General features: G+C 43.1%; 2 protein-coding genes across 2 annotated transcripts; both read left to right on the top strand.

The window, feature by feature from the left end:
• The first annotated feature begins 4286 nt into the window (after positions 1-4286).
• LOC105044392 (uncharacterized) lies at positions 4287-26613 on the top strand. The gene is made up of 10 exons (XM_010922301.3): positions 4287-6530; positions 6610-6711; positions 6870-7022; positions 8110-8273; positions 14467-14614; positions 14842-14964; positions 15063-15150; positions 15537-15673; positions 25355-26370; positions 26468-26613. The coding sequence occupies exons 1-9, from the start codon at positions 4395-4397 to the stop codon at positions 26276-26278; spliced, it is 3975 nt and encodes a 1324-aa protein (XP_010920603.2). The 5' UTR covers positions 4287-4394; the 3' UTR covers positions 26279-26370; positions 26468-26613.
• On the top strand, positions 15703-23173 carry LOC105044259 (SNF1-related protein kinase catalytic subunit alpha KIN10). Its single transcript, XM_073251058.1, has 12 exons — positions 15703-16394; positions 19420-19623; positions 19832-20016; positions 20376-20558; positions 20679-20810; positions 20896-21081; positions 21802-21891; positions 21974-22057; positions 22168-22266; positions 22406-22624; positions 22701-22736; positions 22859-23173. The coding sequence occupies exons 1-12, from the start codon at positions 16331-16333 to the stop codon at positions 22976-22978; spliced, it is 1602 nt and encodes a 533-aa protein (XP_073107159.1). The 5' UTR covers positions 15703-16330; the 3' UTR covers positions 22979-23173.
• Positions 26614-27933: the final 1320 nt, after the last annotated feature.

Genomic DNA, 27933 nt, shown 5'->3' with positions numbered 1-27933 from the left:
CGTTCGACATCGCAGAAGTGTTCGGCATTACAAACAAAAGCAGAAAGGAAGAAATTTCATTCATTGCTGAAAAGAAAGTTTACAAGAAAAGGCCGAAGCCCGATTACAAGTGCTTCAGAAAAACAAAAACGGAGATAATCGGCAGTGCCCGATCATTTGTCCTAGTCGATCTCTTCGACCGACGGAGGATCGGGGATGATCGGCATCTCGGCCAAAAGCGGCGCTGGGTCGGCGACCGAGGGAGGGGCTTCAGTCGGAAAGGGGACTTCGGTCGGCACCTGCTCCGGGACGGCTTCCTCCGCCGCGACGACGCCTCCCGACGGCTGGTCGGCCATCTCCTCGGTTCCTTCCCCTTCGGCTCCTTCCTCCTCGCCTAATGGCGGGACGACGCGGCTGACATCCAGCTCCGGGTACAAGGCGTGGACGGCGTCCCGACCGTCTTCGAACCCGACCCGGTATGAGGCGAAGCCCGACTCGAGCATCTCCTCCCGGTATTGGTCGGAGGCCCGAAAGTCCTCCACCGCCCGATCGGCCGACTCTTTCGCCGACCTTGCCTCATCCTCTGCACGGGCGAGTGACTCCCTCGCCGACTCCGCTTCGACCCTCGCCATTTCGGCGTCGATCTGGAGAATGGAGAGCTCCTCTTCGACTTCAGCGAGCTTCTCCAGGCTGACCCGAAGTTGCTCGCGTTCCCCTTGGAGTTCAGCGGTGGCGCCGTCTCGTTCGCGTCGAAGACGACGCACGGCCCGACCCTTGTGCCTGGCCTCCTTCTTGGCCGACCGAAGTTCGGACCCAAGCCGGGAGACCTCGTCAACTAACTTGGCCTCCCGGTCGGCCGATTGTTGAAGCTGGTCGGCCAACATTGCCCTCTCAGCTTCGGCCGCTGCCGACCTCTCCTTGAAGGCTGCCCGGACGTTGCCGAACCTTCGGTACCCGGCCTCCAGTTCGGACATCGTGAAGATCAGCTGCCAATGGAAAAAGCTTCGTCAGAATCGCATAACAAGGAAAATTTTCTAAGGGAAAGAAGAAGTGATGCGAAGCTTACCTCAACCATCGTCGGGTAGAACCGAGACAGCATCTCGGTCACCTGCCGAGATCGCAGTGACTCTACGTCGGCTGGGAGGAGGATCCCTTGGCACAACCTCCTCGCAAGGTTGTGGTCGGCCAATGCCGACGCACCCTCGGGGTAGTATGCGCTGGGAGGCACTGAGCGGCTCCCCGACCTATCCTCCTCCGCGGGCTCCATCGGGGCTTTCCCCCGATCAGCTGCCCCGACTGACGGGACTGACAGCGAGGGGACGCTGGAGTTTGATCCGGCACCCCCCGTTGCGCCGATGGACGCCGTCGGACGATGTTCGGTTTCCTGAACGTCATCCGGCTCCACCCGCACCGGCGAAGCCGCCGATGTTCCCTCGGTCGCCTTCTCAGTCGGCCTTTCCTCTGTGTGGACCGTCGGAGCCGCGAGGGCTATTACCGGCTCCGACTGGTCGGTCGCCGACGCCTCGACGGTCGGTGGAGCTGGAGCTGGTTTCTTGGGAGGGCATGAAGGGCCGGCCCCCGATGCTGGCCTCTTCCTCGTCGCAAACCACCGAATCTCGGCGTCAGTCGGCCGCATCCTTGGTGGAGTCCCTGCAATACCGACAAAGATGTTAAAGACTGGACCAAGAGCCGAACAAAAAGAAAAGCCGGGGGATCGGGCGATACCTATTCGGGGGATCAGACTCAAGCCGGCATCATAGAGAGCTTGTTCGGTAACAAGCTCCCTCTGCTTCGGGACCGACATATCTTTCAGTCGGTGGAAGTCCTCCCGGTCGTCCGCCTCCACCCGACTGTTGTCGTTGGCCTCGGTTCGGGGCACACCCCAGCGGGAAGGAAAACCCCAAGGAGAAGAGGAGGAAACAAAGAAAAATTGGTTCTTCCACCCATGAATGGATGATGGAAGACCGGTGATGAAGGCAAGACCCTTCCGGGGGTTGAAGAGCCACCACCCTCGGGCTTTAGGGTGGGGTCGGAGCATAAAGAATGCCCGGAAGAGTGAAACGCGGGGGTTGGTCGGCAAGAGCTGACACAATAGCGCGAAGGAAATGATTAAACGAATAGAGTTCGGCGCCAGTTGCGCCGGACAGAGTCCGTAATAATCTAGTAGATTCTGGACGAACTCCGGAATCGGAAGCCGAAGACCCGCGCGAAGGTCTTCAACGTATAGCGCCAGATCGCCAGGCGGAGGGCTGTTGACCCGACCGCCGGCCCCTGGAGCGGAGAGCCGAAACTGCTCTGGGATGCGATATTGCTTCCGAAGCCGATCGACATTCGGCCCCGAAAGCGAGGAGGCCTCATCTTCCGGAGTCGATCGGGAGTCGTCGGTCGGGTTCCCCGACCGAGCTCCCTGAGTTGGATTCCTGGTCATTATGCCGGAATCGAATGAAGGAAGAGAAGAAAGAGAAGAAAGAGAAGAAGAAGAAGAAGAGGAAGTCGGGACCACGAACCAGATGGATCCCCCCGGAAGCAAGAGAGCTCTGCCCGCGACGACTGAGAAATCGCCCGGACAGAGTTTCCCCAGCAAAATGGCAAATGTGGGTCATGGGTCCGGGAGGTCCTATATATATAGGGCCGACCGACGGCCGAGATGCTTCCGTGCCGACCGAAGACCCGCAGATGCGCGATGCGTGGCGCCCGCCGGTTGGCGGGAGATTCGGCGTGCCCCATCCCGGGACGGCCGCACCGCCCACATTAAATGCTGGAGGCGCCGGCCAACTACCCTCGACACGCGGCACGCGGGGCGCGGCTCCGCATTCATGCGCCCGCATCGATTCGCGTTCCCGATGGGATGCCTGACAGCGGCCCACTCCCCCACGATCGGCGCCGAATATCCGGTCGTCTGACGTCGTATCGTCCAGCGCCCGATCCTCTGACACCGACGTAACGTCTGACGACGACAAGACGTGGCGTCTGACACCTGACGCCGACGTGACTTCTGACACCGACTAGACATCCGGACCGCTTGGCATTTATAAGGCGTCTGACATCGGATCAGCCGGCGGTACGGTCGGATCCACGCATGCGACAAATCCACTCCCAGTCGTCCGGGATTGCTGCCCGAATGATAGCATCGGCCAGCTCACCACCCGACTTAGGAGTGGAGGGGGGCAACTGTTGGGGATACCCACCGACCGACCGACTGGCGGCCCGACCGACTGACGGCCCGACCGACCGACTGGCGGCCCGACCGACTGACGGCCCGACCGACTGGCGGCCCGACCGACTGACGGCCCGACTGGCGGCCCGACCGACTGACGGCCCGACCGACCGACTGGCGGCCCGACCGACTGGCCGACCGACCGACCGATCGTCGGTCGGGGCGACCGACTGACGGATGCCATCAGCGGCTAACAACCGGCCATTCAACGGTCCATCGCCGACTGGGGATACGTCGGGCGCACCTTTCTCCGACCGACCGAACCCAGAGGTCCGATGGCCGACTCACGGAAAGCTCGCCGACCAACGGAGGGGCCCGACACCACTCAGCCGGCTACCGACTTTGGGTCGGTCGGCTCCTCCAATCGCCGTACAGCCGCCAGACCTTGTCAGCTCTGACACGGACATGCGGCGCGGTTACCTAGGGGCATTGTCCCGCCGAGGGCATGGTCAATCCTGGTGATTGGACAGCCACACGGCGACATAACATTTTCACGGCGACTCTGACAGTCCACAGTGAGTTGACAGTTCCTCACTTGTCCGCGCCATTAATGACGGCGCCATACCGTGCTCCACTATATAAATCGGGGAAGGCAACAGTGCAAAGGATCGATCCGCTCCGTCTCTCCCAGAAATGCAGACTCGCTCCTCTCTCCCTCTCTCTCTCTCTTGATCGAGCTCTCTGTCTTCATTTCACTGTTGCCCAGTCATCTCTCTGACTTGACCGTCGGAGGGTCCCCGTCGGAGCCGCCTCCGGTCAGTGCGGACTTCCTTTTGCAGGTGCATACTTTTCGACGATCGGACGATGAGGCGATTGACCGCAACGGCACCCATACAACGCAAAATAAATATAGAAAAGTATTCTAATAGCTGCTGCAATGTTGCAATAAATCAATCGGAATCTTTGAACCTCCGGACCGGCCGAGCTTGTTTTTTAAATCGACCTCGGGTAGGTTGCTCCCTACCGAAGATGATCTCCAGGGGCGTCCAGCGGCCTTGGGCGCTGTTGAAATTAAAGCAAAGTCGAAGGGCGAACAGAATGACCTCTTCTACCCATCCCTATAAATAAGCTAGAGCCTGCCGCTTAAATCTCGTTTCTTTCTTCACGAGATTCCGTTGCCCTTCCCTCCCTCGCTCGCGCTCTCTCTCTCTCTCTCTCGCCTGGTCTAACCCTAACCCTAACTCTCCCCTTTCTCCCTATGAAAGGACCTGCTCCTCCTCGCCCCAAGAAGACGCCGTGCCCTCTGAAGCTAAGGCTACGATGTAGCTTCGGCGGAACCTTCGTCCCTCGTCACCCCTCCGGTGGGCTCCGCTACGTCGGCGGCGAGTCTCGGATCATCTCCGTCGACCGCCGTGGCATCGGCCTATATAAGCTTGTTTCCAGGCTCTCGGATCTCTGTCCGGACTGCTCCTTCTCACTCAAGTACCAGCTCCCGGAATCTTCCTCGTCTCAGCCGGAGCTGATCTCGATCAGTAGCGACGAAGACGTGCGGCGCATGGTTCGCAACCACGATCGGCTCGCCGCCCACGGGAAGGCATCCCGGCTCCGTGTGTTCCTCTGCGACGTGACGCCCTCCCTTGCCGGGTACGTTTGGCCAAGAAACCCTACCTCTGGTACTGCTACTGCTTCTTGTTCTCAACTAAGATTTCCCTATGGGGAAAGAAGGACTTTTGATAGAGGGACTGCCTTAGGAGATCTGAATGCAAGGACTTTCGGAAAAATATACACAGATTCCTGTGAATCTCTGGGTAGCAAGGTGTTTCGGACTAAAGTTACGACCACCCACAAGCATGGGATCCAATATTTTGGTGGATCGATGGCAAGTTCTCCAGGGGTCGGGAGTCCTGAAAGTCTCAATCAGGTTTCCCTCAATGGATTCAAGGAAGGTTCTGTCGTTGGGGTTGGATTCGACCAATCATGTGGAGCTGCCTCCAGTCTTGTCCAAGTCTACACTCATGATACTCGATCTTCCAGTCCTTATACCACTGTACCATACGGGACAAGAACTGAGAATTATACTGCTGGAAACACGAACGGAGAGAATGCTTTCCCATGGAAGGCTGATCATGCTACTGTCAAGACTTGCTTGGCACCTGTTTCCTTGAGCAATCAATCATATAGGGGGGTGTTTCAGTCCCAACTTTACGGCAGAAGTGATGGACATTTGGGCTTATCTCATTGCATGACTGAAAATCATCGGTATGGTGGTCAGGACAGCAGATTCCATGGCATTGGTCCATCTAACATGTGTGGTTGTTGGATCGGATTGAATGATGTTGCAGCCCAGCAATTCTGTGATGGGAAAGTTTGCTTGCCAAGATCGAGTTTTTCAAAGTTTGTGCAGCCAAGAGCTCATCAAACTCACCTGATAAATCCAATAAACTTTGGGAACAATAGAGATGTATTGAGAGAACAACTATCGCAGCCAATGCCGGGACAGGGTGATCTACCAGCTGTGGGATTCGAACTGCAGAAAATTCAAGGGAGGTCGGTAAACTATACATGTTCAGACTTGCCAGATGATGTTGGCAGTAGCCCCTCTCTCCATTCAGACAGCATGAGCATTGGGGCTGATCTTTTAAGCAATTCTATTATAGCAAATCCAATTACTCAATCTCATGCACCTTATCGAAACAATCCTTTCAGTGATGAGCATGATGAGAGTGCATACTGTGTTGTTGTCCATGCTAACAGCTCTTATGATTTAGATAACAAGTCGGGCTTTGTGGAACCAGACAAGAGAAATAATGCTCATGCAGCACTTTCAATTTTGTCCTTTTCGTACGATCTGCCGAGGAAGGACGTAGAAGAAGTTGATGTGAAGTTGAGAAAAATCAACATGATGCCACAGTCTGATATTATTGCTAAATTGGATGACATCTTCGAACCCGTAGAGTCATCAACCTATGATAATTCTGTCATCAATCTTTCTGACTTTAAGGCTCCACTGGATATTCTTGTGCATAGTTTATCATTATCTTCTTCTACTGAAGCTCATCTGTCAGCACCAGCTTCATCTCAAAGTAGCAACAATCTGCTAGAATCTGATGAGCTTGCTCCCAGTGTTACTGCATCACTGCCAAGAGATGAAACAGGGCTCGAACTAAATAGCATCCATCTGATAGAGGAGAATCCTTTCATTTCGGGGCAACTCATTGAAAATATAGCTGGAGAAACAAGTAAAGAGCATGCTTTTGGGCCAAGATTACTTCGGAAGTCGTCACAGCCATTGAGCTCATTGGTGGCACCAGAATCTCATGGCACAGAGAAAGAACCTGCCTGTATTAAGCAGGATGACAAGTCTATGCTCTCCCCGACTTACATGGAAGAGAAGGTATTCCTCAATCTATCTCAATAATTTATTATGCATATAATTTCATTGGCTTAATTAACTGAATAATTTATTCTGGCAGTCTGATATGTCTGCGTCCACAAGCATATGCTCCAAGGAAGCGGGTGAAACTATCTGTAAAGTTTCAGCAGTTTATTCTCATCTGGCTATGCAAGAACTACAGGTAAACAACGTCCCATCTTCAGTTTTCAAAACTCTGTGCTCTTTTTCTGCCTTTGTCTAAAATCAAAGCAATAAACTCTGAATTTTAATTTGGATAATGGTAGCTTGCATCAAGCCCTTTCTTTCTTTGTTTTCTTTTTCCTTTTTTTCAATTGGCAGATGATAAAAAATTCTGATTTGGAAGAAATACGGGAGCTGGGAGTGGGTACATATGGAACTGTTTTCTATGGTAAATGGAAGGGTTCTGATGTTGCAATCAAGCGTCTAAAGCGAAGCTGCTTTGCTGGTGGTGAATTGGGAGAAGAGCGCATGGTGATTATTCTATGTCAGCCTTCTTCTTTAACAACAAAAGGACAAAAAAAAAAAATAACCTCAGAACAGGCAAATATATCTTGTTCTGTCTAAATAGATTATTTACCAAAAGAATAGTGATTCTTATTGCAAATGTTTAATACCAGCACTTGTCTTGGTAATCCAACTTAGTCAAACCTGTTGAATGTCCATCCTAAACATCACTTGGAAGTGTATGGACCAGTGCCTGGACATTCTATTTGAGTTCTAAGTTTACAATGCAGCTTTCAGAGTTGATGACTCAAGTTGCTTGGCAGGATAACTCAAACTATGGAGATCATATCCAGAAATTCTATATAAAATGACTAACTGAACTATATAAATTGTTTTAAGAAGTTTGGTTAAGAGCATTTAATAAAAAAAAAGGCTGATTTTTCGATTGAACCAATTTCGACCATTATTTTCTACGGATGATACTGCTTACTTGTCAAAAGAAGATATTATGACCGCAAAAAATAAATTACATAATTAGGCAACTATTTTATGATTGATGTATGCATGCATCATGCATGTGTGCATGTACGTTGCACACACATTATTTGCCTCTTATTCTTCATGTATGTTTTACATAAATTGGTGTAGGTGAGTTCTCATGACAATTAGAATTTCTATTGGTTTCACCTATGCTGTTTTGGCCCTTCTTTATCGGTATCACCTATTAGAATCAGAAAAATTACCATTATGGATTGAGCTGCTTCATTGCCAATGTAACTGAGTTTCATGTGGCAATATCAGTCATTCTAGCATATACCTCAGTTGCGATTATGGCTGAGTCTGGTTACTCAAGTTAGCCAAATTATGTTTTTAAACACAGATGCGGAGCCACCTCAATCATGACATGAATTTAATCACTGAATCACCTCAATCATGACATGAATTTAGTCAAAGAACCACCTCAATCATGATATGAATTTATGAGTGTTTGCGAGCCTGTTGTCCTTACTGACTAGCGACTGGCGTACTTGGCTTTATTGATTATTTAATTTCTTATATTTATGGGCGTATATGCTGCTTGGACATTGCAGCTGAACTTTTATGTGAATGACAGGTTGCAGACTTCTGCAAAGAGGCTTGTTTGCTGGGTAAACTTCACCACCCCAATGTGGTTGCATTTTATGGTGTGGTTACAGATGGCCCGGTGACAAATTTGGCCACGGTCACAGAATACATGGTGAATGGCTCCTTAAAACAAGTTCTGAAAAGGAAAGATAGGTATGCTTTCATTGTTTCCTTTTCTGTATTAATACATACATATACATATACATATACATATACATATACCTCCATGCATAGAAACAGACATAAATATATATATTGACAGAATACTGACAACCACTGTTGCTTTACTCATCTGTTTTTCTTATCTGTAACTGTCTATTGCAGAAGGTAATAATTGAGAGATTTAAACAAATGCATGGCACTCATCATTCCTTGTATACCAAGTTATTATTAGTTCAAAAACAAATTATTCTATAATTTCTAACAATGTTAGACCGAATTTATTAAAATTACTTTAGAAAGAGCTGAATCATGATAATTCTTTCAATTTTGTAAAAAGATAAGGTTTTGCAACATTTTTTCGTTTAAAACACAATGGAGGTGTGACACATGTTATCATTTTTGTGTAGCAATCTATACTATATTACTAAAAAGTTTCAAATGCAAGGAAGATTCCCTCTTGATTCTGTCTATCAACTTTTGTGTCAAAATTCCCTTATTTCAATATTAAAATGCATTCAACACATGTAATGTTCTAAGGGGCACTTGCATTATGTGTGTGGTCAGGGGAGCGTATAGTGCACATGCATTATGCAAGCCACGCATACAAGTGCATATGCTGTTAATTTTTTAAATATTTATAAATGAATAAAATATCCTATATACACAATTTTCTCTTTTTTACATATGTAATATCGATATTAGTAACAATAAAATTTAGCAATTAATGCTTGCTAAATACTACTTGATTTTTAGTATAAATAATTGTAGGATATAATATATTAACATTGGGAATATAAATGCACCCAACCGGCTTGAAACCCGCTTCCAACCAAGCTTTATTCGCATGGGCCTCAATAATAGTGACTATGTATATGGCCACACAATGCTAGAAGGGCTAGTTCTATCTCATAGTGATCATGTGCAGGAGGACAATGCTCATTCTATTGCATGTGTCCACAAAGTGCTATGCTAAGCAAATTGTCTCTTTGGCCCATATGCTGCTTAATTGCATATAATAGTTGCGTATCGGCTGTATGCTGTGGTCACGAGACTGCAATATTTAACCACATATATAGTCTTATGTACTGCACTGTTAAGCAATGTCTAAAAAAAATAAGGGAAGAGAGATAAAGAAATTAATTTTCTTACCATCCTAAGCCGTCTAGCACACCAATGAAATTTCCTTTCTTTTAGGATAAAGAATCTTTAACTCTTATTCCTGGAGAATAGATTCAACTGGATTCTCTCAATCATAATTTTGGTTGGATTCTCTCTTTTTTGGAAAGAAAATGGATTCTCTCTATTTTTTTGGGGGAAAAAGTTGAATGGTCTCATTGTTTTTCTTGAGTTCTGTCCTTCTCTCCTTTCCAAGTTTCAATCTCATTTTATTTTTAAAAATAAAATAGACTAAATTGACCAAATTTATTATTTGACTTTCCCTTTATCGCACCAAATCTATCAAAGGGCGAACCTCCTCTCTCTCTCTCTCTCTCTCTCTCTCTTCTCTTGTCTTTCCAATTGCACACTCAAGATGATCTTTTGTATCACCTCAAAATCCAATCATGTGCTTTCTGTGCTATTTTTATTTTTTAATGCTCTATTTAATTTAGGAGAAAAATCTAAAGACCTACCATAGGAAATTTTATGTCAATACTTGTCATTTTGTGTTCTCTTATTTGTTTCTTATTTTTCTTTACCAATCAGTTCTATGAATTTTATTTATTTTTTGATTCATAGCCTGTTTTTTAGTATCATTTTATAATCATTTTCATGTGTTTAATTTATATTTTTATTTATTTACTTTTATTTTTTAAAATAATGTTCTTATTTATGCTCATGTTTCTCTCTTCTTTTTTTTATAAAAAAAAACTTGCATTGCATGTGCTTTGTTACTAGTAAATTGTAAAAACATGTCTAGACAGCTAAGGGAGGTAAAACTCGGTATCTACATGCCACTAAGTTTCCTTGACTTCATGTAGAACTACTTTCTTGCTGTTCATGAGTTAGCACCATGGGAGGTATCATAATATAAATGAATTGTATTAGTTTTAGTTATGTAGAACTTCTGTCATTTTGTGGTCTAATTACACTGAAGAGTTTAGTTCTAAACTGAGAGCCATATGAATTAATAAGAATGCATCAGATTATCTGCAGTGGTTTATATTTGTCCATCCACCAGGACTCTTCAAGTTTATGGTCAAGTTGACCTGATTAATGAGAAATGGCCATATCCACCATATAGGCATACCTTGCACATGGAAATGCAGAACAGAGTGCTCTAAGCTATATACCAAGTAATTCTAGCCAAATTTGGATTTCACCAGCCAGTTTTTGTGGTATGACTTGTGCATTATGCAGGCACCAAGTAGAGCTGCATCTTTTTAATCACATGGTGGTAACCAGCCTTTCCCTTAGCATGTTATATTCCGTGTACAAGAGACAATGACAGAATGGAACAACATTTACAACAACTTTCAAATACATGGGATCTCTCTTTCTCCTCCCTCCCTCATCTCTTCTCTCTCTCTCTCTCTCTCTCTACGTGTGTGTGTGTGTGTGTTGCTTTCTCTCTCTGCTCTTCCTAACCCTCGTTCACCAAATATTTCTGTATATTGTATAACTTCATGTTATGCTAACTGACATTTTTCAGTGCCCTGCATTTCAGTAAATATACATTCATCTAAAAGCATACCGAGCACGTGTATTTACCATGTTTTTGGAAGATGCTGAGCCATATTTTTTTAATCTCCATCTCCATATCTAAGTATTTTAGACCCGGACACGTGTTTGGCTGTCTGACTGCAGTTACATGGTGTTCAAGCAGGCTACTTATGGTAAGCTGACACATCTTTTCAGTAAATTGATAGCACAGAATGATATGATGTGCAATGTAAAATTTTGATGTTAGAAGATCTGGAAATCTTATATCAAAAGATAAATTCAATTCAATATTTGTCTAGACATACATATGAAATAGGTAAACAGAAACTACAAGATGTCATACATATTAGGTGTGTCCTTAAACATGTCTGAGACATCAAGTTTTTTTTTTTTTCTTTAGACAAAAATTGGACCAAGTCCATCAGATTCATTAAGAAAATAACCCAAAACACAACCAGTGGTTTTCTGTCACCGAAAAAGAAACACCTTTCCAAAATACAACTCCTTATTCTTAACAAGTTGGACAGTAGGCATAATTTTCAAAAGCTTCTTCTCACTGCATACTCTTGACCAAATTGTTGACAGAAACTTCTGTCTTTGCAATGGCATTTGCTATACTTTCTGCTTTTTCATAATTGCTCTGTTCTGATACGCTGGGTAATTCACAACTAGGGCATCCCGCCCTTTCCTTCACCAAATCTGGATTTTACTCTTCTCCTAGTTATCCATATGGTAAGATCTTCTGGAAGAACATCAATTCCAAGCACCTTGCCAAAGAGGTGCTGGACTGAAGAAGCCAAATCATGGTGGAGACGCAGATGATTAGTGGTTTGAATCTCTTTTTTGTGCATAACATGCAAAAATAGCCATTGAATCCTTTTTTCAAAAGATTCTCCCCTGAGAGAATTCTGTTCTGAATCATCAACCAGGAGGACAGTGCTTCAGATGGAAGATGTCAGTCCCATAATTTTTCTGAATAAGGTGCCACCAGATCACCATGGCTTAAGATTTTCTATGCTTATTTGACAGAAAACCGACCAGTGCTATTCCATTTCAATGAAATCATGTCCCTGTTCAAAGTTAATCTGACCTGTCGTAAAATTGTTGAAGTTGTATCACCTTCTCTCCCAATGTTGCAACCAGTTCATATCGGAATTTAAGTCTGCATCCCTCACTGTCCAAGCTGCACATAACAGTGTTACTTGAAAAGGATATCTTATGAAAAAAACTTCTTACCTACAACTTGGCTGATAGCTTTTGCGCTACCATGTTGCAGTAAGTACTGAAACTCAATGCTGTCCCACCCTGCTAAAGTTGGCATCATATTTTGTCCATCATACCTTTTGCATTACCATGTGGTGATCAGCTTTATGACTGAAAATTGACACTATCAATGGAATCAGTGTTCAGCTGCTCTTGAAGATTAGGATGTCCCTACCCAGGAAAAGAAACCCCCTGACAGATAAACTAGCAACCAATTATATCTTCTTTTGGAGCCTTGTGGTTAAGCTTGTCTTTCCAACCAGAAGTGTCAAACAATGCCTTCTCTAACTACAAGATTTTAAACTCCCTAGCGCACGCTAGTTTGTTGGTGGAGATCAATTTATTCCTTCCAAGTGAGACCTTGATTTGTGGCCTGAAAATAGTAGTTATGCACTCCTTTAAATACATAAAAGTGGGAGAATTGGCAAGTAATGTGGGCATCTAGTCATTTGTTGGATTTGTAGGAGGGCACTGCATTGACAGGAACCAAAGATTGCTTGGAGTTGTGGTGCGTTAGCGTGTTTGATGAGGGATCAGGTTGAAATTTGTGGATTTGGTTTTAAATCACTTTGGTGAATAGAGTGCTTCCTTTGACTAAAGGAGGTGAGTGAACTCAGCAATTGCTTCATGTTGAACCTTTGAGACTGTGAAGGCATTACTCTTGGAAAGTTTTGTCCCCTTGGAAGGAGGATAATGACTCTTTTATTTCTTGATGATGGTTATGAGTAAGTAGAAGTCTGCCCTTTGTGGTGACGTTGGTTAAGTTTGATATCTCCCTTGAGTTCTTGATTTTAAGGAAGTAGCATGGTCAACATGGGCTAATTAAAAGAAAGAGAGAGAAAGATTCCATCCACCTTAGCCGTGAAAAGCCAAGAATTGCCATTAACATTGTCTTGCTCCTAATTGTCATTTAATTGCTTAAATGGTATATGAAAACATTGTCTTTCATCAAATGGCTGAGTATTTTGTTTTCTTTCTTGAGATGGACTTTTGATTAAGACTTTTATATAATTTAGTTCATGATAAAGTGTTAGAAGGCCTCATTTGGCATGGCTTTTGAATGGTCTAAAAGTACTTCTTAGAGGCCTAGAATTCTTCTGGATGATTTTTAGCTATTTGGTAAAAATTTTGAAACAACTTTCTAGCTCCTCTAGAAGTTGAAAAAGGTCTACTAGGGAAGTTCCAATTTGCAGCTTTTGGATAAAAATTCTACTTGAGATGTGTTGGGAAGCTATTTTTCTTAAGAGACTCAACTTTGAGTCCTAACAATGACATTTTTGTCAAAAATTAATTTGAAAATAATTTATAATTTAACAATATTTTATAATAATATTTCTTGATAGTATAATATTATTATACCATTACATAATTGTCATCACTATTATTTTAAATTTAAGAATATATTATTTACTATATTATTTAGGTTAAATATCAAAATAAATAATTTATAAATAATGAATACTTTATAATCATAATTTTAACAGTAGAAACAATTAGACAATTGAAATCATTATATAATGTCTGCTATTATTATTTCTTTGATGCTAAAAGCACTTTCCTAATCTGGTTGCCAAATAGATGTTAAAGTTCCAAGGCACTCCAAAAACATAGTTATAAAATAATAAACAATTTTTTATCAAAAGCTCTACTAGCAAAAGCTCTGTAGTTTAAAGCTCTTTAGGCAAAAGCTCTACTACCTACAGCATTGCTAAACTTGGCCGTGTCAATTGATAAAATTACAATGTTTGCTTTTCTGAAAGGGGGACTAGGGAGGTCCACACTAATTGCTTGCATGGTCCTAGCCATTGGGGCAGATGACCTTTGTTGATCACACTATGAGAGGCATAAAAAGAGATGGTGGGAGTGGTAGGGAAGGTCACTTGCTCTGCCCCAAATTTGTCTGACTATTCAAGGGGTGATGAGAAGGTGCATTGTTTTGCTAGTAGTTTCTATGTGCTAAAAGTTGTTTGGTCTTGTCTAAACTTTTAGTGAGCTTTTAGATAATTAGCAAATCAATAACTCCAATTTTTTTAACTGTGTGCTTGAAGTTCATTTGCATATTTATTTGCTTATGACATTGTGGTCTTGGTTTTCATGCTTTGGGATGGTAGTAGGACTTCCACTATCTAGTATGTGTTCTATTTAACCATTCAACATTGAGGGTTTGTATTCCTCCACAATGTGTTTTACAATATTGGATGTACTGTGTTAGCCTTGTATTTTGATAGCTTCCACCTTCCCTAATATCACTGTTTTACAGAACTATTGATCGTCGGAAGAGGCTTATTATAGCAATGGATGCTGCATTTGGCATGGAGTACATTCATGAGAAAAATATTGTTCATTTTGATTTGAAGTCTCATAATTTATTGGTAAATATGAGGGATCCCCAGAGACCAGTTTGCAAGGTAATCAAACATGATTATATATATATATATATAGTCTCTATTCTATGCTAGCTTGGACATATCAATGCGCACATTTATACAAAAAAGTAACTAGGTACTCGTGCATTTATGAATATATAAAGATTATAGATCAGTGCACTAAGTGAATCAGATTTGTCACTATTTATTAGCTATATTATTTGTTGGGCTTGCATATCATCATTCTAATATAATGCATGTAATATCAGATAGGAGACTTGGGCTTGTCAAAGGTGAAACGGCGAAAGTTAGTTTCTGGTGGGGTCCGAGGAAGTATTCCCTGGATGGCCCCTGAGCTTTTGACTCATGAAGACAACATGGTGACAGAGAAGGTACTCCTGGTTTTCATGGTACCTGTCAGGCTGTTAGCATGATAATCCTTTGGCACAAAGTGCTAGGAGATTTATTCTCTTTTTCGCCTTTCCTGCAGGTGGATGTATATTCATTTGGGGTTGTCATGTGGGAACTTTTAACTGGGGAAGAACCATATGAGAACATGCATTATGAGGATATAATAGGTAATCATCCCTTTTTATCCTATCTTTCGAGAATTATCTCTATATTCATGTTGGAAGAAAAAAAATTGAAAAATCTCTATAGACATAAAATAAACAAGCAGTCCTCAGTCGGCTGTCCACAGTTAACAAATTTGTTTTCATTATCGGTGCTGGTGCATGTTTGCTGCAAAAATTGTGGCTAAGGTTTCATGGTCAATTTCTTGAACTTATTTTCAGATTTATTGGATGTTGCTATGTTTATTCATTAATTTGAGAAAAATGCTTGAGATGCTGTACTAATCATTACTGGCAGTATGGAGAAGAATGAAAGTTTGATTGTATCATGTCAACAGTAGTACATGTTCTTCCCCCCTTGCTGATCTGATATTTGCTTGTGATGCTTCCAGCTGGTATAATTAAGGATAAGCTGCGACCAGAGATACCGACCTGGTGTGACCCTGCATGGAGGTCATTGATGGAGAGATGCTGGGCAACTGATCCTGCTTCGAGGCCATCCTTCTCTGAGATTGCTAAGGAACTGCGTGCAATAGCAGCATCAAACAATATCAGGTAAAGTTGTCAGATTCAGCCCTATGTGAAATAAGAAGATGCATGTACGGTTCAGGAAGTGCGGGGTAGGATCCCTAATTGCAAGCGCCCTTCAACATGCCGGGACATAGCTGTGCCTGCCATCCAGTGATAGAAGTTGAGCTGGCTGGCTTTCTGTACAAAACAAACAGGCAGATTTTTGATAGCAATATTTTGGAGATTTAGTGATATGGGTTAATGTGATGCAAATGTTAGCCTTGCTTTGAGGGGCTCTTGACAAACTGATGCTGCTCATCTTGTATGGACTTCCACTCGTGTTCATTTTGAGAAATGAAGGTACCTGACCTCAGGGTGGGTTTGTATTGTCAGATTAGCTTCTCATACAACTGAACTTTAAGAATGAAAAGTGGTGTGTAGCTTTCTCTGGCAGTTGTTGAATACAAAGTGACTGGAGCAGTGAGACTTACTGCTGGCCGAGACATTAGATATCTAGAATTGTCCCTTTCTATTTCAGTTTTTCAGAGAGCTAAACAAAGGTGCGTTCGGACATCATGATACGTATGATATAGATGGGCCTCCCCTACAGAAGGCCTCTACCGTACCTAATCTGGGGCTCCCTAAACTGGACGCGATTTGACCAAAATCACTCAAAATGCCCTTCGTTCAGGTCTCCAGCATCCCTGGAATCCAAGACCCGCACTCCAGAAGCTGGCGGGGTAAGTCTGAGGACTCTACAGTCTTCAACTGTTATAAGTCGGTAAATCCAAAATAAATAAAGAGGGTATTTTGGAGATGCATGCACTGGCACCGGAAGTACCTCATCACTAAACGGCTAATAACCCCAAAGCCCTCGTCTCCGTTTGTTCTTGTCACCTCTCTGCGCTTCCTTGGCCGCCGAGGGCGAGGCGTTTTGCCGTTTTATCTCCTGATAGATCTGTCTAAGGTGCCGTCCTCATCTATCTCGCTTTCCCTGCTTTACCTAGGATGGATTCTTTCCCTTTTCTGGTTCCCTTCTTCTTTTTGTTTGAGCTACTTAAGGGATCTGGACCATTTTTCTTTTCTAGTTTCTGTATGTTTGTGGAGTTCTGTGAAGACTTCTCCCCAGAAACTCTTTCTTCTTCTTCTTCTATAAATCAGATATTCTACTTTCAGTTGGTCGATACCGTATTACAAAATTTAAAGATTCTTCAGGGTGAACCTCTTTCTGTGTCTCTCTCTCTCACAAGTATCAGGAATGATGCTTCTTACTCACCAGAAGTGCTATCACATTACTACTTTGTTAATGTTTGCAACAATGGAATTTGACAAGTTGTTGTAAAACCATAATAGAAGCTTCTGATGAGATTTCAAAGCAACTTTCTGTGTCTGGTGGATCCTGGATTACGGTGTTGTAAACCGTAGACTCTTACCTCTTCAAATAAAAGTTGGGTGGTTCACAATCTCCCTATTTACTCGAAAAAATAATTTAGACATTTTATTTTTATTTGCATGGATTTCTGAACTCTTTGTTCTTTAGATGGATGGGGGTGCTGACATATCAATTTAAATTATCAACATTTCTTTTTTTTCCCTGGAAACTATTTAGGTCCTGTAAATTAGATATGGGGCTGGAAGACTCGTGGCACACCGGAAGGATCCAGTTGGGGATTCAGCCGTTGATTATTCTTGCATTTCATGTAACTTTAGTCGAAAGAAGTAATCTCCCACTCAAACAATTTTGACTGTTTCTGGGTTTCTCTGCCATTTCGGACTCGACTGTTTGCTCCTGAGCGAAAGAAAGCTCGTGGTACCCCTGTTGATGATGATTTAACGGTCTAATGAAATCATTTAATATAAAAATTATAAATCAAATCAAATTATTTTAATTTTCAAACCAGACCATACTAATAAAAATAGTTTGATCCGATTCAGAGTTTAACTATTTGAATCGTTTAGTGAACATCCCTATGAATAAGGCAATGGATCGGACCAAACTATAAATCGTAATATGTATGTGTGCATACGCGTGTGTATACGCTAACACATAAATCTTAGAAGAGAGTCTAGCTTTTGCTTGACTCTTTTATCTTTAGCTGTCCACTTCATTATCTCTATTCTTTGAGCTTTTCCAATTAAGATACCTTAAATAATGAAGATTGAAACAACTAGAGATTATTTTGACAAGAGTTATGAATATATTTTTACATATTTCACTCCAAATAGTTTTCATAGTGCAGCTTTTCTAAATTATAGTTGGAGGATTAAAGAATTGAATGTCAAAATTTTAGTATCTCGATCTCAAAAATTTTAATGTCTTTTTTTTAGCAATAGTAAATTCACTTTGCATATTGGAGCATTGCATAATTTGAATTCTAAAAAATTTATTATTATTTTTGTTTAATTGTATATTTATGAATTTGAAATAATATCATCTAATTAGTGAATATACTTATATAACGGCAATGTGATCTAAAGGCATATTTTTTATTTGAATAGTTCTATGAACTAAAGCTATATATTGATCCAAAAGCTATCTTGATAAATTCAATTTTTATTTGATTAAAATTTTTTTTTAAATTTTTTATTTTTGATATTATAATATATCAAATCATTAATTAAATCAGATCAAACTATAATTTACTCATCTGATCTAGTTTGAGTGGTAAAATAATCTAATTTGATTTGTAAAATTAATAAATTATAATTTATTAATTTAATTTAAAAATATCTTTAAATCAATTCAAATCAGATCCTGTACACTCCTACTTATTTATAAACTAAAATGTACAAAGAATGTTCTAAAAAATTATTTTCAAAAAGGTTGAAGCCTTGCATGTCGTTTGTTTTATAGATTATACAAAGAATTTATTCGCTAGTTTTCCACTGACAAATTGCCGAAATGCCATATTTTGGTTGAAAACTAGATGCTCTGCTCCGCTCCCTTGTTCCACCTTTGTTTTGTTTTTCCGGCCATCTCCGCCACTGGCATCCTTTGCTAAGGGCCTCTACCTTTTCCCTTCTTCACAGTCCTTGGCTGGAGCCGGAGTCAGATCCCCACCTGTCGGGCGATTGGTTGGCTGTGCTGCTTTGCCACTGCTCCACCTCCTTTCTTCTCCTATTCTGTCAGGAAAGAAGAAGAAGCAGAAAGAAAAAAAAGAAACAAACAGAGAGAAGACCTGTCCCTCCCCTTCTCTCTCTAATGTTTCTCTCCCTGCCCCTCTCTTTGAATGATGGTGGGACCCTATTCCCTTATTTTCTTTCTCTTGAAAAAAAAAAAAAAAAAGAAAGAAAAAAAAGAAGAGGAAAACTAATTTTCTCTCTTCTTTCCCTTTCTTCTCCCTCTTTCTTTTCTTAAGCTGACTGAAGGATCTCAATTCAAAATCTTATCTCCCTATCTTATAGATCCAAGTTGATCGTATGAAGCCAAGCCCTTTCTCACCTTGGAACGATCCATGACCTCCTCCTCCGGCGATCACTCTGACTAACGTACCTTCTGGCCGTCCACTTGTTTTCCTTTTCCGATCTTTTTTCCCCAAGTTTATATGCGAGGGTTTGGATTAGAGGTTCAACCTGTTGCTCTTCTCTTCTACTGCGTGCAGGTAGGTCATCTTGATCGCTGTGCTTGTCCTTTGGATAACGAAACCCCCCTCCGCTCCGACACTTGTGCTGCATTTTTTTTAATCCGTGCGTTTGTTTTTTTCCCTTCCCCAATTGGTTTGGATATGTAGAGAGAGATTTGATCGCTCCATGTCGCTGTCGCAGTGATGGAAGCGTTGGACGGGGCTCGGACGGACAGAAGAGGCAGCCGCCCTGGAAAGATTCTGCCCATTTACAGATTCGGAAGGAGACTCGGCGTGGGTTCCTTCGCGTATGTAAAACAGGCCGAGCACCTCCTCACGGGCCAACAGGTCGCTATCAAGATCCTCAATCGCAGTCAGATCAAAAGCATGCAGATGGAAGAAAGAGGTAGTCTTCTTCTTTTGTTCTTTTGTTCTTTTTTTCTTTAGAAAACGAACACACGCGCGCACACACAAAAAAAAAAAAAAAAAAAAGAGGTGATATCTTGCTTGTAGATTGCTATGTTATTTCTTGGCTGCTGGCATCTCGTTCAAATTTGTGCTGAAGCCACCTTGATTTGATAGCCGATGATTACAATATCATCTCTTCCTTGCAGTGAGGCGAGAGATCAAAATACTGAGATTACTCAATCATCCCCATATTATCCGTCTTTACGAGGTCATCGAGACACAGACGGACATATATTTCGTAATGGAATATGTTAGCTCCGGGGAGTTATTTGATTACCTTGTGGAGAAGGGCAAGCTGGAAGAGGATGAGGCCCGTCGTTTTTTTCAGCAGGTACATTCGTATTGTTTCGTCTTCGCACTGATTTTTTTTTTTTTTCCTTTCTTTTCTTCTTCTCCTCGAAGTATTAATCATAGCATGATGCCGTCATCTCTGAATGATACATGTTCGCAGCCCTTTATTTGGATTTTGTTTCGAATAGAACACTTCAGGATATCATTCTAGAGGAAATAACTGATGAACTGATCGTTCTTTTTTTTGGAGTAATTTTAATTCATAACAAGATTTATCTTTAAGCCATCCTATATTCTTTTGTTCTATTATTTTATCTTTATTTTTTGACGCGTTTGAATTTTTCTGCTCTTCTAGTTTCTGCTGAATTAGGATAAATCCTTATATTTTGGTCGAAACAGATCATATCTGGTGTAGGGTACTACCACAGAAACATGATAGCTCATCGTGATCTGAAGCCAGAGAACTTGCTGCTGGATTCCAAGCGCAGTGTCAAAATAGCAGATTTTGGCTTGAGTAACGTCATGCGTGATGGCCATCTTTTGAAGACTTGTTGTGGAAGCCCCAACTATGCTGCCCCCGAGGTATAGAATTACTGCCGTCATTATGGATGATACTCGCACTTCCATAGTGTTGATTAAGTGCATCAAAGATGCTATTTTTATGGGTTTCTTCAATGTCATTCTGGTATTTTCTTTGTTCAGGTTCTTTCTCGTGAACATTATGTAGGCCCTGAGGTTGATGTTTGGAGTTGCGGTGTCATTCTTTATGCTCTTCTTTGTGGCAGGCTTCCTTTTGATGATGAAAATATCCCAAATCTGCACGAGAAGATAAAGTTAAGGACAATATCAAACACCTTATCTTGAAAATACACTTGTCATTTGAATCAATACCTTCCCCTGAAACACCAACTTCTTCCAGGCAGGGATGTACACTTTTCCTTTGGGTCCGTGTGCTTCAGCAAAGGATTTGATTTCTAGGATGCTCGTTGTTGATCCCATGAAGCGAATCACTATTGCTGAGATTCGTCAGCATCCATGGTTCACACCTCATCTTCCTCGCTATTTGACAGTGCCTCTACCAGATACAATGCAGCAAGCAAAGAGGGTATGTTTTTGTGGTTTGTCCTTAATATTATAAAGAGTAATACATAAAATTCTCTTGCTCTGTTGGATTTAAAACTTCTCTAAGAACTGAGCTGATAAACTTCTTTTTTTTTTTTTTTGAACACTACTGCCTCTTCCTTCATATGCTACGTATCGATTGAGGGTCTTTTGTTCTATTGCTGGATAGACGATATATACAAATGAAGAGCAAGGCATTTAAATCTTAGTTGTCATGCTGCGAATGCTAATTTGTGGGTCTAATACATGAGCTAGAACTTCTCTATTATCCTCTGGAGCTAGTTTGCTTCTTCTGTTCCTGTTTTGTTTTTAGGGATCAGATTACTTTTGTTTATGCAGAGAAAAGTACACACAAATTAACTAGATGGTCAGGAATATAATTTGAAGTCTATGGTTATATCTGACTCTTAGTCATGGCTTTCATAATCAATAATGACCAGCTATAGTGAACAAATTTGTGGATTGCATGTCCTGTCCTCTTATCCTGAATTGTAGGATTTGTAGCATTACTTTTGTGACGTGGGTTTTGCGTGCTTAATTAATTGTATATCATCATTTGTTGCTTTTGAAGTGCTCTCTTGTGAGTTCCACAATTATTTTTCTAATAAATACTGCAGCGCAAAAATTAACTTGAACTCCTAATTTATACCTGCAAAATTATTCGTTATGCAATATTTCTGTTTATTGGCTGCCACTTTTGTAGATTGATGTGGATATTCTTCAAGAAGTGGTTAAAATGGGTTTTGACAAGGACCATTTGGTCAAATCTCTGCATAACAGGCAGCAGAATGAGGTATCTTTTGTATTCTGAAGCTTTTACTAAGTTATTACTTCCATATGAAATGATATCACTGATATTATAAAGGATTATACAGGCAACCGTTTCATATTATTTACTTCTGGATAATCAGTTCCGTGCTGCTGGTGGCTATCTTCAAGCCGAGTTTCAAGAAACTATGGCATGTTCTAAATATTTGCGACCAACTCTATTTAACTGTTTCTTTTAGATTGCTTAGTTGGTCCCCTATAGATATATATGATGTTAAGTCATAAATGTGTGTTTCTATAGGAGTATGGTTCCTCGCCTGTGAATTATTGCGAAACTCCGACTTCAGCACTCACAAATTATTCGTCTCGATATATGGATCCAGAGGCCATGGGTTTTAGGGTACCTTCTTCTGCTTCCAAAAAATGGGCTCTTGGACTTTCAGGTCAATTGTTCTCCTTGTTGTTATCTTGGCCTTTGTTTTCAGTTATATTGTTATCTTTGCCTTTGTTTATATATATATATATATATTCTGCTGCAGTCGCTAGCCCAACCTGGGGCAATAATGATGGAGGTCTTTAAAGTTCTTCAACAACTTAACGTTTGCTGGAAGAGCATTGGACAATATAATATTAAATGTCGTTGGGCTCCTGGCTATCCTGCTCTGGATACCAATCATAGCATAACCAATGAAGCTGCCATTCCAGAAATTGATAATATTGCCTGGATATCATCTTATCTAGTCAAATTTGAAATTCAGGTACGTCTTCTCTTTCTTGATGTATCAAGTGGACTTGTTTGCTTTTAATGAGTAATTATTTTTTACTTTGCTGAAGTCTATTTTGATCTGCAGTGCAACCACCATTTTAAAGGTATAAAATGCTCTAAATTCTACTTGCTTCACCTTCATTTCATCAATATCTATCTCTGGAAGCACATTGTGGTCGTTATATGCCATAGATATTTTGCTGATTTTACCTCATTTAATTTGCAGCTGTACAAAACCAAGGAAGAGAAGTATCTGGTTGACTTTCAAAGAGTCCAAGGGCCGCACTTCCTTTTTCTTTATCTGTTTGCTGCCTTCCTTGAGCAGCTTATGTTTGTACGACGATAGTTTTTCATTAGTTTTTTTTTTTCCCCCCCTCTTTGGTAGGTTTCATACTTTTGAAGTTTGTGAATATGTAAATAGGTACTCTTTTTGGCTTCACTCTGGTTGCCGTATCTTTGTTACTTCCGAATCCCTTGTCTGCGCTCAGGATTTTGAAACGATATTCTTGATAAGATTGCCTTTTGCCCGTAATGGATTAAACAGTAGTGCCCCAATTTTTTTTTTTTTTTTTTAGGGTAGAAGTACCTCATATTATTGAAATCTCCTATATTTGTGAGTATGTGGATTTAGGGAGGGCTGGTGGCACATTAAGAAATCCACGGTCAAAAAGTCGGTAAGAGCTATCGACCATGATCTTTATTTCCTTATGATGATAATCCGGTACTGATGGTGGTGATCTAATGTCACAGATTTATAGCTTTCAACCTATGAAATTGTCCTTGAGTCAAAAAGATCTCAACAATTTTTTTTTTTTTGCTTCTTTCTATGGAATTCGAGCAGGTCCATTGCAACGATTCTCCAGATATTTATAAAGGTAGACTATCTCATTTGGATGATCCTATCGGCTCAAACCTATTATTTATGTGGGATTTTATGTCCAGTCATCCAAACTTGGAACCGATACTAAGTTTAATTTTCAAGATCAATGTATTTGGATTGGATGCTACAATATGATGTCTCGTCGATGAGGCCCAATAGGGTTTTACCAAAAAAAAAAAAAAAAGACGTGGCCCAAAATGTGAAGCCAGAGCGTCCCTCCGATGAGGCTTTTCCGCCGTTTCAGGTCCCCGGGACCCAGTCTCGCCATAGGCGGCCACGATTTATTTATTTATATTTATAAGCATAAAATAAAATCCCCGCCGACTTGAAGATGGAGAAATTACATCCTACGCGGCGTGAACCACGTGGTCGTGCACGCCGTCATACGACACGTCACCATTTCCGCGTCTGCTCGCTGGATTAGGGTTTCGTTCACGATCCATTCCTCCGCCGACTCCAAGAGCAAGGAAGGCTTCTGCTGCTCGTCTGGATCATCGTCGCCGAGCGGAATCGCTTTTCCCCTCCCGTAGGTGCCATCTCCGATCCCCTTTCGGTAATTTCTCTAGATCGGATCCAATCTTCCGCTTCTTTTTACCTCAACTTCCGGCTTTTGATGTGCTTTTCTTGCAACTGTTCCATCAGTCCTCGCTAATTTCTTGTGCTTTCCTTCTGGAGCGGTACTTCTCGTCCGGTGTTTTGCTGGTTTTGTGAGCCTGGTCGTGTTGTATTGGTTAATCATCGTAGATATTGGTTTTTGATGCCGGATGGATCGCCCCGCCCCTCTGTGATGAGTTCCTTTGTCGGTCGGTCGGGCGGAGGGTATGAGTTTGTCTCTGAGGGATCATTTCTCTATTCTTGTTGATGATTATGTTTCGCCGTGGTTGGGATCAGATTTCATCCTTTTTAAGAGAGGGGCGATATTTCTTTGGAAGTAGATCACCTTAATGTTCAGTCAAAGGGGGGAGAATAATGTTTATGTGTAGATGTGGGGAAGCTCAGAGGGATGGTTCTGTTCTAGGCGGCTCCACGCGATTCAGAAAATGGATATTTGATAAATTGGATAAAACAAAGGAGCAAACTAGTCCTATCTGTTAAAATTTTCATTCTTGTCTTCTACTGTTTTTCCACCAATGCTTAGACCTGATGAACTACGACCTCTGCAAGAGGTGGGCATACCTTTTAAGGCATGCATACGATTGTGCTTGTTGTTGGCTTTAGCATCCATGTGGATGAGGGAATTTCTATTGCTTTAATTATGTTGCTTCTCTCAGATGATAAAATTTTGTTCGAATTGCTGTCCTCATCTCGTTCAGATGCTACTTTAGCCCTTCGTTCATGTTGATTTCATGTTATGTTATTTTAGGGACTTGTTAATTTTGTTCTTTTCTAAGTGGCAGGAGAGGTTTTTGTGATTGGCATCTATCTTTGAACTAATTTTTATGCTGTGAGATTCTTTTGTTTAATGTATTTGCAACTAATCTTTTGAATTTGTGTCTCGGTGTTGTTGTTGATTGATCAACAGGTCTGTCTTCAAAATTTTATTGAGCCGCAGAATCTATTAACTGAAGCTACTGGAATAGATTGAGATGTAGCTCTTCTTGCACTAATTTGCCGTCTGTTTTTTATTACAGAGTCGAGAATTCCATCTGTCCCAGCACAGCATCAAACCTGATCGTACTGCATCCTTCTTTCTGGTTCAGACTGTTGCTTGACAAACAGTTCTTCGTTCGGTTCATATTCAGTCAAGTAAATATGCCAAAGGAAAGGAGGACCCGTTCTGTATCCTTTGAACGAAGATCCAGTGCATCACCTTTCCCATGCAGCTCATCCAGAGATCGGAAGCATTCTTCTTCTTCTTCTTCTTCCTCCTCCTCTCGTAGCACTCCTGAATCAGCAGCCAAGGGCATCGAAGAGTGGGAGGAGATTCGTTGCCCTGTGTGCATGGATCACCCTCACAATGCTGTTCTCCTCCTATGTTCCTCCCAAGGGAAGGGTTGCCGCCCATTCATGTGTGACACCAGCTACCGCCATTCTAATTGCCTGGACCGGTACTGCAGGGCATTTTCTGAATCCCAGCCATCTCAGAATGACGAGGGCCAGCAGCCAACAAAGCTCTCGTGCCCTCTGTGTCGTGGGCTTGTTACTGGTTGGACGGTGGTGGAGCCCGCACGCAGATTTCTCAATGCTAAGATTCGTAGCTGCTCTACGGAGTCCTGTGGGTTTAATGGGGTTTATGGCGAGCTGCGGAAGCATGCTAGGAAAGAGCACCCCTCCGTGCGGCCATCAGAGGTGGACCCTGACCGGCAACGAGATTGGCGGAGGTTGGAGCAGCAGCGTGATCTTGGGGACTTGTTCAGCATGTTTCGGTCGCCCATCGGTGGAGAAGAAGATGGAATTGGCATCAGCGAAGATGATGGAGAATTCCGCAGCAGTATAATCCCGTTTCCCTCGATCACAGTTTTTTTGATTGTGCAGGTGACTCGAGCAGGGAGTATGGGTGCCTCGCGATCATCTTTGCGTTACTCGAGAAGCTCCTTGGGTGGTTCTGCATGGAGGAGGCGAAGAGGAAGGGGCATGATCCTGTGGGGAGAGACCTTCAGTGAACAAGAGTCTTCTAGCAGAGCAACCAGTGATGTTATTGATGATGATGGTGGTCGTAATGACAGCAGAGATGGGGAGGTCTCTGTTGCTCCTCGACGAGGTGAAAGGAGACATCAGCTGCACCCGAGGATGTCGGATGACGACGACGATGATGAGTTATTGTGATAGTAGGGATGTCCCCTTCAGCCAGTTTGCAGTGTTGGTTTTTGGCGTGTTGAGCTGGTTGGGGTTTGTAAATCACTTGTTTGTGGCACAAGGTCAGCTCCTGCTCATCTTGCTATGACCTGATAGTCTTAATATTTGTCGTTGATGGAAGTATTATTATTATTTTTATTATTTTTGTTTGCTTAACAGGGGAATCGCCTACTTCACTATTCAACATTTTGAGGCACGAGGCTCTGCCCTATAGGAAAAGTGAAAAACAAAAAGTGAAAGTTAGAATAGAGTCGCTTCAATGAACAATTTTTTACATTGAATACGGGCTTCTGCTTTGATCGGTATCATTTTAGTGCGCTTTTCGTTTATTCGTTGATAGTCATATCTCTGGGTAGGCTTGGTTGATGGTTTCTTGGATGGGCGTTTCCTGCCTGAAGTTTTGGGTGGGGGAAGGGGTTGGGTTGGGTTGTGGTAATTTGTGAATTTGGTCCATTTTATGCATGATTTTGGTTGCGGCATATGGACTTGCAGCGTTTTTGCCATGAGGCCTAGGAAATGGGATAAATATTCACAGCTGGAATTGTTATTGCTGGTTTTGTTTTGGTGATAACCTTGTGTTGGGTATAAAATGCCCACGGCTGAAGTTCTCAGCAGAATCGACTCCGAATGGACTCCGCCCGGACTCCTACGGGAGTCGGGCTCCGCCAGCAACATCAACTCTGAGAGGACTCTGCCCGGACTCCTACGGGAGCCGGGCTCCGCCCACGACTTCAACCTCAAAGGGGACTCCGTCCGGACTCCTACGGGAGTCGGGCTCCGTCGCCAACTTCAACCACCGGTAAGATCCGTCCGGACTCCTACGGGAGCCGGACCTCGCACCTAACTTTAATTGCAGGAGGACTCCGCCCGGATCCTACGGGAGTCGGGCTCCGCCCGCAACATCAACTCTGAGAGGACTCTGCCCGGACTCCTACGGGAGCCGGGCTCCGCCCACGACTCCAACCTCAAGGGGGACTCCGCCCGGACTCCTACGGGAGCCGGACTCCGTCGCCAACTTCAACCGCCGGTAAGATCCGTCCGGACTCCTACGGGAGCCGGATTTCGCACCTAACTTTAATTGCAGGAGGACTCCGTCCGGACTCCTACGGGAGCCAGGCTCTGCCCGCAACATCAACTCTGAGAGGACTCTGCCCGGACTCCTACGGGAGCCGGGCTCCGCCCACGACTCCAACCTCAAGGGGGACTCCGCCCGGACTCCTACGGGAGCCAGGCTCCGTCGCCAACTTCAACCGCCGGTAAGATCCGTCTGGACTCCTACGGGAGCCGGACTTCGCACCTAACTTTAATTGCAGGAGGACTCCGCCCGGACTCCTACGGGAGCCGGGCTCCACCCGCAACATCAACTCTGAGAGAACTCTGCCCGGACTCCTACGGAAGCCGGGCTCCGCCCACGACTCCAACCTCAAGGGGGACTCCGTCCGGACTCCTACGGGAGCCGGGCTCCGTCGCCAACTTCAACCGTCGGTAAGATCCGTCCGGACTCCTACGGGAGCCGGACTTCGCACCTAACTTTAATTGCAGGAGGACTCCGCCCGGACTCCTACGGGAGCCGGGCTCCGTCCGCAACATCAACTCTGAGAGGACTCTGCCCGGACTCCTACGGG

The sequence above is a fragment of the Elaeis guineensis genome, chromosome 2 (assembly GCF_000442705.2).
Source record: "Elaeis guineensis isolate ETL-2024a chromosome 2, EG11, whole genome shotgun sequence".
Classification (NCBI taxonomy): Eukaryota; Viridiplantae; Streptophyta; class Magnoliopsida; order Arecales; family Arecaceae; genus Elaeis; species Elaeis guineensis.
This window is presented reverse-complemented; position numbering and strand designations above follow the sequence as displayed.

Bases quoted from the DNA above. Each gene is read 5' to 3' on its own strand.
- LOC105044392 (XM_010922301.3), top strand. From the start codon at position 4,395: ATGAAAGGACCTGCTCCTCCTCGCCCCAAGAAGACGCCGTGCCCTCTG. The intron at 8,274-14,466 runs GTATGCTTTCAT...ACTGTTTTACAG, and splicing joins GTTCTGAAAAGGAAAGATAG to AACTATTGATCGTCGGAAGA. The intron at 15,674-25,354 runs GCAATAGCAGCA...AGAGATCGGAAG, and splicing joins AGATTGCTAAGGAACTGCGT to CATTCTTCTTCTTCTTCTTC.
- LOC105044259 (XM_073251058.1), top strand. From the start codon at position 16,331: ATGCCCTTCGTTCAGGTCTCCAGCATCCCTGGAATCCAAGACCCGCAC. The intron at 19,624-19,831 runs GTAGTCTTCTTC...TCTTCCTTGCAG, and splicing joins CATGCAGATGGAAGAAAGAG to TGAGGCGAGAGATCAAAATA. The intron at 21,892-21,973 runs GTATCTTTTGTA...AGGATTATACAG, and splicing joins ATAACAGGCAGCAGAATGAG to GCAACCGTTTCATATTATTT.